This window comes from Panthera pardus, unplaced genomic scaffold, assembly GCF_024362965.1.
Source record: "Panthera pardus isolate Hobbes unplaced genomic scaffold, ASM2436296v1 HiC_scaffold_16, whole genome shotgun sequence".
Taxonomy (NCBI): Eukaryota; Metazoa; Chordata; class Mammalia; order Carnivora; family Felidae; genus Panthera; species Panthera pardus.
Genome location: NW_026526721.1, coordinates 129665656 through 129679963, shown reverse-complemented (window position 1 = coordinate 129679963; position 14308 = coordinate 129665656). Strand labels below are relative to the sequence as shown.

Sequence of the window (14308 nt, the reverse complement as noted above, 5' to 3'; positions counted from 1 at the left end):
TATCTGCTCAAACAAGTTTCCCTGCTGAAACATAATATCCAGAAAGTCAGGATTATGTCTGTAGGCTCACCCCATATCTCAGAGCCTAGCATGATACATGATAGGGTCTCAATAAATAATTATGACTTGATTGGCTGGACAGGTATGAGGATTAAATAGGACAATATGCATAAAGTGCCCGCTGAGGTACCTGACACATGGCAAATGTCATAGTTGCTCAGTAAATGTCAGATCCCTTTCTTCACCACTAACGCTGTTCTCGGTTTTACCACACAAGATAGAAAGTTCACAGTTTGTCTAAATAAAGGGAATATTTAAGACTTGGTTCTCAAAGTGTGGTCCCCAAACCAGCAGCATCAACATCACCTGGGAAATTGTCAGAGATACAAATTAATTGGCTCTAACACTAGACCCACTGAATTGGAAGCTGGTGGGGGCCAGAAGACATCTATCTGTGTTGTAACAAGTTTTCCAGGAGATTCTGATTTGTCCTCAAGTGTGAGAAACTTGGCTTTAAGACCTGCATTGGGTCTCTCTGAAAAGAGTATTTTATGCTAGCAGCATTTTGGACTTTGATAGCAGAGAACCCCCAATATGTTGTCTATTGCTTGCTGTCTAGAATCTTATTTGAACAAAGGTGGAAGATACATAAAGTCAAATACAATAAATGTCTGTTGCTGGACCTTGCAGGGCAGAGTGATTGATTTTGTATTCTAGCTGTGTATCTGGGGGCCAGTGCTAAACATACTTTGCATCAGAAATAAAGCTGGAACCAGCAGGAACAGAGAAGTTTTATCTTAGAGAAACCCCAGCATACCCCTTGAGTCATCTTTGTGTCTAGGCATAAAATTCGTGGGTAGAAACAGAGAAGAGGGAAGGGAGAAAGGTAAGTGGTTACGTCAGTAGCTGTGGAAAGCACACATTTTATTGCCGATTTCTATCATACTTTCATAAACACACTCCTATTTTTCACAACCCCTTTGCAATACAGCAAACCACTACCATTAGGGTAATTACTCACAAGCTCCCAAGTTTGAGGGGTGCCACCAGACAATATTAGTTACAGTTTGAGCAATTTCCATGTGCCTGAAATCTGATGGGCAGTTCGGATGCCACAGATGTGCACTATATCTTTCAAGGCTCACAGTTATCCTCGGGCATAGGCACTATCATTATTCATTTTACATCTGTGGAAATTGAACTTCAAGAGATTAAGCAGAGCTGGGATTCAAACCCAGGAATCCCTGGCTAAAAATTCATGCTTTTCACTAATAATTCTACCTACCTATATACAGCACAGAGTGTAGCCTTGTAAATATAATGGAGCACATTTTAGGTAGGGGCTATGATTCAATGAGTGAAATAAAACCCATACACAGTCAAAATAATCTTCAAGATAAATCCCATAAGTTGTTCAAGTGCAACATATATTGTATTACATAGGTGATGTCTATAGTAGATCTGTAAAACCTCAAATGTTAATTTAGATTACACAATACAGAACGATCAAAATATAGTAAGAGTATTTTTTTCTAATTTTTTTTAGTGTTTATTTTTGAAGGAGAGAGAGACAGAGTGCAAGGAAGGGGGCAGAGAGAGAGGGAGACAGAATCCGAAGCAGGCAGGCTCCAGGCTCTGAGCAGTCAGCACAGAGGCCTATGCAGGGTTCGAACTCACGAGCTGTGAGATCATGACCTGAGCGGAAGTCGGACACTTAACTGACTTAACCGGCGCACCCAGGCGCCCCAAGAGTATTTTTAGTGAGAGACGCTGTAGGGTTGATTTTGAGCAAGTTCAATGTGCAGTGTAAAGACCCACAAACTTGGCCTAGATGCAGGATACATGCTAAGGGGGTGGGCACACACACAGGGTGACGGAGAGAGTTATCTGTGTACCAGAAGGTTCTAGGCACTCTGGAGTTATCATAAGAAGTGCACTACACAGCTGCTACCCCGAAAAGCTTGTAATACGCCAGGGGAGTGGGTGCAGCCAGGCCATGAGGACACGTGAAGAAGAGGATGTGAGCCTTCTTGAGAGAAGCAGCTGTGGAAGGATAGGTAAGAAACAAAGATCATACGAAACACGAATTTGAAAAAAACACCCAGCTTTGGAATTGGAGTGGGAGCCCCCCTAGATTTCAGTCCCCCTCTGTTGCTAGTGCTTTGGCATTGACTCAATTATTTATAAAATGTGACTAATAATATCTAACCCACAGAATACTCATTTGTAGTGATTATATACGTGTTTATGCTTACACAGTGAAATAATTTTACTTTTTATGCAAGATAAATGTGTACTATCTGAAATAAATTAAAATCACTTTGGAAAAAGTACTGTATTCTCCTTTAAATCTTCTCTGGGAAGAAAGGAGGAATGGGAGACTAAGAAAAACTAACACTTAGTACATACCTGTGATGCAGGTCCTCTGCTACTTTATATAGCTTTATCCCCAAGGAAATAAGGCTCAAAGACATTGAGTAATTTTCCCAAAGCCAAACAGCTATTGAGTGGCAAAGCCAGAATTTGAACCAAGTCTGCTTACCTTCAAAGCTTAAGCCCATATCATAACAAAACTCGGCAAATATTTGTCTTTACCAAATTGCATTGCAACCTAGTGATTTCTTGGCACATTCCTAAATAAGAGTGAGGAAGAAGGAAATAACATCGCTCACATAGTCAACCAAAATTTTTTGAGCAATGGCTAGATGGCTGGTGCTGTTCGGGGTTCAGCCATGAACAAGACAGGGGCAGGGGGGCTGCTCTCTCCTGAAGCACGAAGTGGGGAGGAAGGATGAGTATAGCATGGGCCAGGACAAAGGATGCAGAAACTTCTGTCTTGCTGTAACTCAATCTCCATACAGCTTGTGTGAGTGATTTCACCTTGCTGGGCCTCTGTTTCCTCATCCAAAACAATGGAAAGGGGTGAGCCTAATTTTACAGGATTGTCTAGTTCTTACATTCTTTGATTCCATAAGAAGCATTTCCTTTCCTGTCTCTATAAAATTCAATCAGGCCATGAGCTGTAATTTAATATTATTAGCTGCTCACTCTGCTCTGCCTGCACCAAACCAACTATTTCTACCATTTTCCTCTTATCAGGACTTTCCTCCCAATACGATTCACAGTCAGTGAAGTCACAGAATTCCAACCATGGATTCTAGCAGCTTAGAGATCTACCTAGCAGATAAGATTAACACACATGGCCCAAAGTGCCCATCCCTGGTTTCATATCAACAAGATCTCACATATAAACCTCCTTGACTTTTCCATTTTGTCACTGAAATTTTTGTCTCTCAGTTACTTGTTAAAATAACTGTACAAAATATAACAAAGACATCAATCAGTTTCCCTGGGCCCCCAGGGTCTCCAAATAACTTAAAAGCTTTTCTGTCACTTTAAGGATAATGATAAAACATTTCTTTTAACCATTCTCCTTCCGGTATAATTTTTCTTTTTTATTGATATTTATATTGAACACATCTTTTAATATTTTAAAAATAGAATCCTTATTTAGATTGTTCCAGACCCACATTAAGTGGTCAGTTTCTTGTTGTTGCTGTTATACTTCTACCGTTTCCTAAGAGACTGTTAAAAACTGAGAACAAACTGAGGGTTGATGGGGGGTGGGAGGGAGGGGAGGGTGGGTGATGGGTATTGAGGAGGGCACCTTTTGGGATGAGCACTGGGTGTTGTATGGAAACCAATTTGACAATAAATTTCATATATTAAAAAAAATCATTTTGCTGTTTAAATGGATTAAGTCTACTATATAGTCATTTATCTTATGATATAGATGCAGTTAAAATCCACAGGGCAGTGGTGTGAGCTGACTGGATTTAAGAACCTCTGTTAAACATACACACAAACCTAAGCTCACACTAAGGGAGATCGCCCCACATCCCAACCCTGATCCTTCCTCTCACTCAGAATCACCCTCCAGACCACGTTTCTTGATACATAGGGAGAAGAAAAAACACCTGAGTGTAAAGGACTTGAGGGACCATTCCCCAGGTTCTCTGAGACAAAGCAAATGACTCTCTTATCTCTTAACCCACATCATTTGTTCATCTCTCTCCTTACACTTACCTCCACAGGTTTTAATGCCTGTTCTCACGCACCTGTCTACCCCTCAAGCCTGCACTTCCAAAAATGTGAACATCACACTTATTCCCAGTGCCTAGCACAGGTTTTGGCATAAAGGATGTGATCAATTATTATTCAACAGATGGATAAATGAGACCCTTCTGCTGAGGGGGTGGGGGTGTGGAAACAGACGGAAGCTCAGATGGAAAAGAAAGGATGAAGTTTTGGGAGAACTCTTAAGAGAAGGGACGCAGGAACTGGCATTTGCCTGCCAGCTAAAATACTGGACCGTTTTAAACATTCCAACATTCACCAACCACCACTAGTCCCATTTGCAGACGCTAACACTCATGCAGGTGCACTCTGTCTGCAGCTTGAAAACTATAAGCCCCATATTTAAACGAAGTTTTTCTGAGCCCAGAGTTCTTCTACTGGCAAAAGGTCCTGGTGTCAGGAAACAGAGGGCAGTCAGACTCCAGACAGCCTGAATCCAAAGAGCTGGCATGCTGTCCAGTCACTGGGCAACCCAAGCAGGCACTGGAAGTGCCCTACTGGATTCTGAAGGCAAAATCCTTTGTCTTCTCCCTGAAGTGATGCAATGTGGACTGGAGAGTCAGAGGCACGGGGGAAACCAGTATTTCATACCTGAGCACATCTTTGAGGTTCAGTCAAACCCCATCCCCGAGCCTAGAAGTCGGGTTCATGGTCCCAGGAGGTAGGCTCTGCCGGTGCTCCGGCGCCCTCTAGCGTCCGTCCACTCTAATGCCAACTCTCTCCCGCCCTTCCCCCTTGCCTCAACAGCTACTGGGGGCTGCCTTCACCTTGGACCCCTGCTAGCCTAATTTTGTTCCTCCTCTCCCTCAAAGCTCAATGAACTGACCTGCAGAGGTTTGGAATCTTTTGGGTAAGGAAGGTCTTTTAGCCAATACACCTTAAACCTGAGAAGATTTCTAGGCTTAACCAGAAATACTGTATTTTTCCCTTGATGTTTCCAAGGAGAAATGTTTCTAGTTTTCTAAGTAATAAGAAGTACAAAGTTAGAAATATTATGTTGAGCCAATGATAGAAAAACATTTTAGAATGTGTTCTTTTTGAATGGACCTTTAATTTAAAACAGGAAAAAAAGATTCCCCTGTGAGTTCCTGGAACTATAAACACTCATAAAATCTCTTTGTTTACTTTATTGATTCAGTTATGACATTTAAAGTAGCAAACCTAAGACTGTGCATGAACAATTCTTCACAAAACATGTACATTAACAGAGATGGCTGCAGACAATGATTTTGTACAAATTTAATCACATCTATTGGGTAAATATTGCACTGACTCCAATAGAGAGCAAAGTAGTAAGTCCCAAGCCTGCTCTTCCAAATACTGCAATGGAGTTGGGAGCCCCCCACCCCACCATCTCCAACTCAGTAAAGATTATCAGTGCACATGGCACCAGACACTGGCGCCACTATAGTCATTATCTCCAGGGAACTCAAGTCTATATAGAGAGAAAGGAATAATCAGGAGGGTTGTTGAGTGAGTCCCCTGACCTTGAACAAGTCAGCTCTCCAAGGTTTAGTTTCCACATCTGTCAAATTAAACAGCTAGAGTCAACAGATTATCCCCAAGCTCTCTTCCAGTTCGAGAGTCATAGATTCAAAGAGAAACAGTTGTTGTCCAAGTTGAGAAATAAACCCACCACAGGCCAACCCTCAGTTGGTTCCCTCACCCCTCGGAGTGTACAAAGTCATAGGACTGGAACGAACCTTCCCAAATAAGCCTTCCTTACCACTTTCTTCAACTTTCCAACACTTGCCTTCAGGCCTTCAATATTTACTGATCTAAAAGCTAGTGGTTCTCAAGAGACTTTCCAAAAAATACAACAGCCAAAGAAAGAACTTTTTGGGATTTGCCAGCTTAGAAAAAACATATACTATATATCATATATATTTAGTAATTCATAGACTAAACAGAAAGCTCCCACGTAAATGAGATTTCTAGTACAGAAAAGACTAAAAGTATATGTAGGCACTATGACGTTTTTATACTGCAGCCACAAGTGTTAGTAGATATCCCCTGACTGAACTGAGTGCTGAGGCCTGACTACATACTGTCTACTTCCGATATCATGCAGAAGACAGCACATCATGCCTGATCCATTGATTAAGCTTGATTTCAGACTTACCACCAACCTCCACATAAACACCTCATCCAAAAAATGGATTTGTAACTCCAACCCACTTATTTTCATAACACGCTTCCCTCAAGAGAAAAACCATTATAGAATTTTTAGGACATCCTAAAAAAAAAACTTAAAGTCCTGTAATCTGTTATTTACTGTCTACGTGCAGTCAGGAGAAAGGCAGATTCAAATGCAACTCTATTATTATATGCTGGAAGGTCAGTGCTAATGCACTATAGGATAGTGCTGAACCATGTGACATTTTTATTTTAAATGCATTTTAAATTTCCTGTCTTGATATTTTGTGACTCCGGTGTACTTACTACCGTTGCCAAGGCAATATGACTTTGGGTGACCGTATGATCCAAAGGGGTTTTTGTTTTGTTTTAAAATATTAACAAGACAAAAACGGAAAGATCAAATACAGAGAACAAATTTAGCCTTTTTCTTCTTTAAAATGCATGAAATACAGATCTTCTGGCCATATCTCTGATTAAAAATACAAAGACTCATGAAGTGACTTTCCCAATTAGTGTAGAGCTTTTTCCCAATCTAGCAGGTTGAGGCCATCAAAGCACTCTTCTCACTCTTTGTTCTGGATTCAGATCTCCATGTAAGTGTGGGGCATTAATGACACACACATTGACTATTCACGTTCAACATGTTTACTTCCAAATCGAAAAGTCTTTTATGTGAATAAAAGTGGCCATAATGATCCAGAGTGTTATACTTCAGAAAAAAAGGCTTGGTGCAAACCATATGAAAACATTCAGTTGGATACCAAAAGATTCAAACACAGGTGAGAACAAAGATTTCACTATTAACCCACTTTTTTTTCTGTGGTTATTTTTTATAGTTAGCATAATCTTAAGGTTTTCAGTCATGGTGGACTCAAATCATCTGGTGATAGGAAGAATCAAGCTCATATGTATATATATTTTTGAATACTACATAAATCTTCTCTGGAAACAGATAACACCTTTGCTTTCTACTAAATGGAAAGAGGTATGTTTTAATCAGAAATCCACATGCAGATCAAGAAACACTTTAATACAAGATACCTTTTAATTAAAACCTCTAAATGCAGGATTCCCCTAAAAAAAATCAATAATTCAAGCAAAATGCCATGTTGCTACCAAAGACCTAGAGATAAACTGGAAGTCTTTTAAGTACAATTAAAATACAATGCACAAACCTCAGAGCTGCTATTTTTAAAGAAATACTTAGAAGCTCCAGTAAAGTGGTTGTCTCATGCTGGGAAACTCACTAGACCCCATCTGGGCCTGTTTCCAATAAATTCCACTGGAAGTGTGTCTGGAAAATTAAAAATGAGGCTGACCACTCACAGGAAAGGTATAGATTTGATGGCCATGAGAGTTCTCACATAGTATTACATGAGTAGACCTTTGATTACATTATAGGCAAGTTCTTCTCACCCAACCATTCAAAACTGTCTAGGATTCAACATCCGCTCCTGCTATGGACTGATACTTCCTTTTATGTAATGCTCAGGGGAAATCACCTAGTTTTGATGTGATTTGAGTTTGATCTTGTGAAGCTGTCAGAATCTTTCCATCAGAGATAAACGAGGAGATTCTGGCCTTCATTAGTATGCACATTAACACAGGTGTCCTATCTGTATTTGCCAACCCTCCTATTTTTATCCACTTCCCTACATGTGAATACTTTTGACCTACTCTGAGCTCAGCCCCCTGATCTGCTAGAGCAACTCTGCCAGTCTTTCTTTAAAATAGACAGGCCAATAAAACTAATTTAACCTGGGAATGGCAGCTTAGTAAGGGAAATGAAAACATCAGAAGTTATCTAATCACAGCAATAGCCGTCCTGAGCTCGGTCTTATCTGCTGAGTAATAAAAAAGAAACGGGACCTTCCTAAACTTGAAGGGCATCAAATAAAAGAAGTAAAATTCTTGCTGGCCTTTGGCTCTTGGGGGGATGTGCTATGCAGTTTAACCAGTGTATACTAACTACAAAACATTGCCATGGATTCGAAACACCTGTGCTCCAGGACAGTTGATTTTTCTGGGGGGAGGGGTTGTTTTGACCTAAAGCCCCAAAAAAAAAAAAAAAAAAAAATCTACAAACACCTTTGAGAATAGGGATTAAGAGGGCAGTCGAAGGAAGGAATAGAGAGAAAAGGATATTTCATTTGAACTTAAGACAGTTTTTCCATTAAGACTAGACTTCAGTCTCAGTTCAAGAACACTTTAAACACCTTGGACAGCTCAAAAATGCTGTTTAGGAAAACGAAAACCACGTGAGCCAAGAACAATCAAGAGCAGTGCTTCAAAAATCCCTGGCAAAGCAACAAAAAGAAACAAGAGGACGAGAGGTTGGTTTTGCATAGTTCTGAGCACAGGTGCAATGGAACAGATGTATCTCTTCCCAAAAGGCACCGAAATCCTGTAGCATCAAGTGGGTCAGTGTGTGGGGGGCGGGGGTTCTCTCCAGATATTTCTCTCGCAAAGTTTCCCTGGACACTCACTCCTCCCTACTCCCTCACCCTCACTACTCTGCTCACCTTTCTTTCCTCCACCTCCTGAACCCCCACGACATGCATTTCCTAAACTCGTGCACCACGGATCATCGCTGCAGTCTGCGATGTCTCCTGGAGCCTGGCAAGTTCTGGGACTGGAAGCCAGTCTTGCAACGACGTCGGGGGGAGGGGGGGGCGCGGTCGGATCTGGAGAGCTGGATGGGACCTGGAGCCTTAAAGCCGAGCCTCTTTCCTCAAGAGGAAGGAGTGCATCTTCCTAAGGAGTATTTCTTAGGGAGGAGTGCATCTTCCTAAGAGTATTTCTAGGTGTTCAGCCAGCTCCCCACTGCATGGTCATCAACACTCACTTGACTTGGCGTGGACCGCCTCCGAATTGTCTCCCTGGATTCCGCCCTAACAATCCACGAGCTTCTGTAATACACAAGGGGTCCCAATCTCTTTGGTCTGCGTGGCTAGCGCTTTGGTAGTCCCTCCGGTCCCACCCCTGGCCTCCTCCCCCTACTACCACCTCCCCCCCCCCCCCCTTTATCTAACATTAGAAGGAGAGTGGAGGGACTTGGCTGAATCGAGGGACTTGCAAGCCTACTGATTAGATTTTAGCTGGAGAGCCTCGACCACAATTACATATTATTGGGACCCACTGGGGGGGGGGGGGAGTTGAGAGGCTAAATCCAACAGCAGCTAGGTCAAGCCACTGGCCACCGATACAGTTTCCCACAGCTGTCTCACAGTCAAAGGGGAAGCTGCAACTTCAGCCAGGACTCTGCTCCCGGCCCTCTCCCCGATTTCTAAAACAGCCATGTCCTCCCCACTCCAGGACTTCCAGGACCCGCTCCCCAGCGGGTGCGCTGCGGTCCCCTCCGTAGGGTTGCTCCGGACCCCGCGCGCCCCACCCCACCCGGCGAGCGGAGGGGAGATGCAAGGGATGAAAGTTCCCTTGGATGGAAGACGGCTTGTAGCTGCGTCTTGAAACAACAACAGCGATGATAAACAAGCCACTCTGAGCGAAACCCGGGGCGTCTCAAAAGTTGGTCTTGCTACGCAGCAGCCCCGAAGGACTTTGCCTTCCTAGCGCCCCAAGAACACAGGAATGACAGAGTTGGTGTCTACTTACCTGGAGGTGTCAACGTCGAAGAGTAGGAAGAGAATCGAGTCCGGGACAAGGTGTGTCCCACCCCTAGGACGCAGACAGAATCCGGCTTTGGAGTGGAGGTGGTTGGTGGTGTAGTTGGTGGTGGTGTGAGGGGAGTCGGACGCTCTCCCTCCTCGTCCTCTGAGGCCAGTTTAGCAACAGCGGACGGAAAAGATGCAGAGAGGGGAGTTTGGTCTCTCCGGAAACCCCGACTCCATCCTTGGAGATGGGGGCTGGGGAATGGGTGGGAATGTTGGGGGTGGAGGCTGAGCTCCCAGTTAACTCAGAGAGTCGAGGGGAAGGTACGGGGGGAAGCGGGAGGGAACAGAGAGGAGACGGGAGGAAGGGAGGGAGGAAGAGACGGGGACGCGAGGGTGGCGGGGAGATAGATGGCAGCTTCTCAGAGAGATTTCCACCTTCTGACGAAACCCATGCTCCCGGCAACCGGCGAGATACTAGTTGGGAAACCTCGGCGCGAGCGCCCCCTGGGGGGTTCCGGCGGAGGCGAGCCCTTGGCCGGGGAACGCGAGTCCGCGGCCCCGCCCAGCGCTGGCACTGGGCGGGGGGCGCGCCGCACCGGCCCGCCGCGCCCAAGGTCCCGCTGCCCGCTGGGCTGTGTCGCTCACGCCCGACTCCTGGGGACCATAACTGAGTTCTCCCAAGGGCTCAGAACTCATCTCCATTGCAGAGTAAAGCGCTAATATCTGGGAGAGGGTGGGAGTGATAGTTCTTTTTGCACACATTCAAGGAAACTTCTTGGATGGATGCTCAACCGCCACCAGAGATGAAGAGATTGCTCACCTCTGTATCTTCAGGGGCTCACAAAAGTGCCCGGCATATGGTAGGAGGGTAATATTTATTTTTTAGTAAATGAATGCATGAATAATTGACTGGAGGAGACTTTTCTTCATCACATGTCTTCCTGAATACATCCATCTCACAAATAAGTATAAGATACAGAAATACTTAGACAGTACTGTATTTAAAAATAGATATAAACATGCTGTCTTATGTAAGGGGTAACCACTGCCACATGTTACGAAGCACTTGAGGAAGCCAGTATGGCTTTCCTGTTCCAAAACTTATTCAAAGTCAAATTCAGATGAATGAGCAATGGAAGGACACACTGTGCATTGTATCTGATTGTTTCTGCAACAGCAGATAAACCAGACAACTATTCTGTCAGCATATTGCCATGCCATATCTCTCAAGTATTGTCAGAATCACAAATTGGACTTCAGAATGCAACCCAGGGTCAGAAGATGCTGTCTCTGACATTGGGATGACATGAAGGATGTTACAATAGAATATGGACAGGAATAAGGGGAGATAGGAGTGGAAGACCCCTCTTCATGTAAAGAGGTTATCAGCCAGGAACTTTTGACCAACCCCTGAGTTCTCGATTTCAAAGGGCAGTGAAGGCAAAATAATACAATAAGGAGCAGGTGCCCCACTAATGGTTCTATAGAGGCAATTAGGAAGATCTTTGAGAGGCAGGGGAAGAACCTTCAGAAAGATGACAATAATAATAATAATAATAATAATAATAATAATAATAATAAAATAATAAATTTCTTCCTTCAGCTTGGCTCTCAAGACCTTCTGAACTGGGATAACACTAAACCTTGACCCCAGGATCTTAGGGAGCTTGCCTGCACACTGAAGCTCCTTTGATTGACTTTGATTTGAAAAACTTGGGTCATGTGGCTACATGTCAGCCCATCGATATGCCCTGGGATATGGGATTGCACTGAAGCACCAGGCCTTCCACAACATCTGGGAGCATTCAGTGTGCTCTTTAGTACTCCCAGAGCCAGAGCAGAGCACAAACTGATCCCCATCAACTGAGAGTAAAACATTGGGATGGTTCTCCAATGTAGTTTCAGGATCTTCCTACCAGGCATGGAGGGGACGGATGCCGAGCAGGCAAAAATCAGCCTATGTTCATTAAGTGTAAAAATATTAAGTCAGAAAATATTTCTCTCTTTTTTTTAATGTTTATTTTTGAGAGATAGACAATGAGCGGGGGAGGGTCATTGTCTCCCAATGAGGGAGACACAGAATCCGAAGCAAGTTCTAGACTCTGAGCTGTTAGCACAGAAGCAAGTTCCAGGCTCTGAGCTGTTGTTAGCACAGAGCCTGACGTGGAGCTTGAACCCACAAACCCTGAGATCATGACCTGAGCCGAAGTCAGACGCTTAACTGACTGAGCCACCCAGGTGCCCCAGAAAATATTTCTTTCAGGTTTAATTAAGTAGCCTCATGGCACCTGGGTGGCTCAGTCGGTTAAGCTTCGTACTTCAGCTCAGGTCATGATCTCACAGTTCCTGAGTTCGAGCCCCGCATCGGCCTCTCTACTCTCAGTGCAGAGCCTGGTATGGACCCTCTGTCTCCCTCTCTCTCTTTGCCCCTCCCCTGCACTTCCTCTCTCTCTCTCAAAAATAAATACACATTAAAAGAAAAAAAAAGCCTCAGTTATGAACTCGAAATTTGAACTGAATTGATCTTGCAAAGGTGAAGGGAAGAAAAAGGAAAGTCCTCATGCATTTCTTTGCATGTTGATTTTGTTCCCTGAGATTTAAGTCCCATGAAGGCAGATGATAGTCTGTTTTGTTGTCTTCTTTGTGATTGTGACCCCGATGCCTGGTTCGATGTCCATCACTTAGCAGGTGGTCAGTACACATTTGTCAAATTAAATTAAAAAAATACTTTAGAGATCATTTAACACAAAACTCTTACAGGTGAGAGAAAAGACATTAAGATGTACTAAGCATGTACTATTTCCAGACAATCTGTTAGGCACTCTATTGACCATCCATCGAGTTTTCTGAACAACCTGCCAGGTAGGTTTTATGATATCTACAAGAAACCTGGCATTTGAATGGTCAGGAAGACCAGACTAGGGAACACAACTAGTTAATGAGAGAACAGGGAATACTAACGGAAGCAGGCTCTGAAGGGACAAGTAAGAATGGCTGAACACATGAACCATGGAGCAGAATAGAGTCAGAACCCACAGGGAAGAATCCAGTACAATCATCTCTGGCCCCTATGTTAAAAGCAGAGACACACAAACTAAATGCAATGCCACAACTTATGACAAATACGGTTTCCTCTGCCAGCAGGCTGCAGCTCCCTAATTAGAAACAAACAGTCGCCCGCAAACCAGTGTGCAGAACACACGTGCAGCTTTTTTTCCAGAAACTTGGATATTTTTTTTCTCAAGGCATGACACTGAAGGTAATTTCAAAAAGACTCTTCACAGGGCACATAAAGCAGAATTTACTCCCACCTCTCATAAAATCAACAGCTCGTCTCTACAAATGAAGATAGATAACCAGCTAATGAACTATGGTTGCAGTTACTGTCTCCACAGCAAGTTGCTCACCAGCTGGAGTCCCTTCAACAATTGTGACATCAACATCCCCTTATTTGTATCACTCACCTCCTTCCAACTCTCCTTTTCATGGATTCGGAGCTGCTGGGTTCTACAGCCATAGTCCAAATGATCTAAATCCAAGCTACAGAGTCACGGAGCCACTGGTGTTCCCAAGCCGCGAAGGAGGCTCCAGCTCTGAGTAGATTCACTCGCCGGGTCTCTGTTTGATAACATAAGGGGAGACATCCGCTCACTGTCCTATGCCAGTATGAAAGGCACTCCACCCATCAGTGTGACAAGGGAAATGCTGGAATGGAGCCAGAGAACAAAAGGGAAGAAATGTGGATTCTTACCAATGCAGTTGATACCATTTTTTAAGGGTAGCAGATGATGAAGGGGAAAAACAGGCAGGGAGTCAATGCCCTGCATGAAAAACCCTGGATCCATCCCTGAGTGAGTCAGGGTGAGCATTTTGTTTTGAAATTGAATTTCTGTTTTCTTTTTTTCTTTCAAGCTGTAGGATGGTAACATACTCAACTAGTCAAAGGGATGGCTGGAAATAACAGGATTTATTTTTGAGGCTTTGGATCAAATAAAAAACCTTGCATTCCCCCCCCCCACCCCAGAGTTACTTATAGCTCAAAATGTGTTCTTTTTTTCTTTTTCATGTGATTTTGAAAAGTGACTGATAGGTCTTCCTCTGTGTTTCTGTATGTGCCTGAGACAGGTTGTATTACTGGAAAGCAGAAAGGACAGCTCTAAGAAAACCCTTCTAAGATGCTAAGGGTCAAGAAAGAACTGATAACACATGTCCCAAGCTGACCGGGGACCAGATCTTCCACTGTCAGCGCTTCCTCTATATGGGCGGCACTCTGCGTGACCCTGGTGCCTCCAACACCCATCAGTAGGACACAAGCTAGGCAATGAAGGAGTGCCTTATACTTCTGTCTGCCAATAGGTGGCATCAAAATCCCTCTAGCCTTTCTTCATTGCATTAAAAAAACAAAAAAACAAAAAAAAAAA

General features: G+C 43.6%; 1 protein-coding gene across 3 annotated transcripts in view; it reads right to left on the bottom strand.

Annotated features, from left to right (window-relative positions):
- The window catches only part of CPNE4 (copine 4), a 492605-nt gene extending 478873 nt beyond the window's left edge, over window positions 1-13732 (bottom strand). Inside the window, exons 1-2 of one of the 3 annotated variants that reach the window (XM_019436433.2) lie at window positions 13639-13732; window positions 13352-13505 (exon numbers count right to left, since the gene is read on the bottom strand). In XM_019436433.2, the coding sequence (XP_019291978.1) occupies window positions 13352-13404 (53 nt within the window). In that variant the 5' untranslated portion in view covers window positions 13405-13505; window positions 13639-13732. Of the gene's footprint in view, window positions 1-9888; window positions 10388-13351; window positions 13564-13638 lie in introns of those variants that run through there. The other 2 variants (XM_019436425.2, XM_019436441.2) reach the window with 2 other exon arrangements.
- Window positions 13733-14308: the final 576 nt, after the last annotated feature.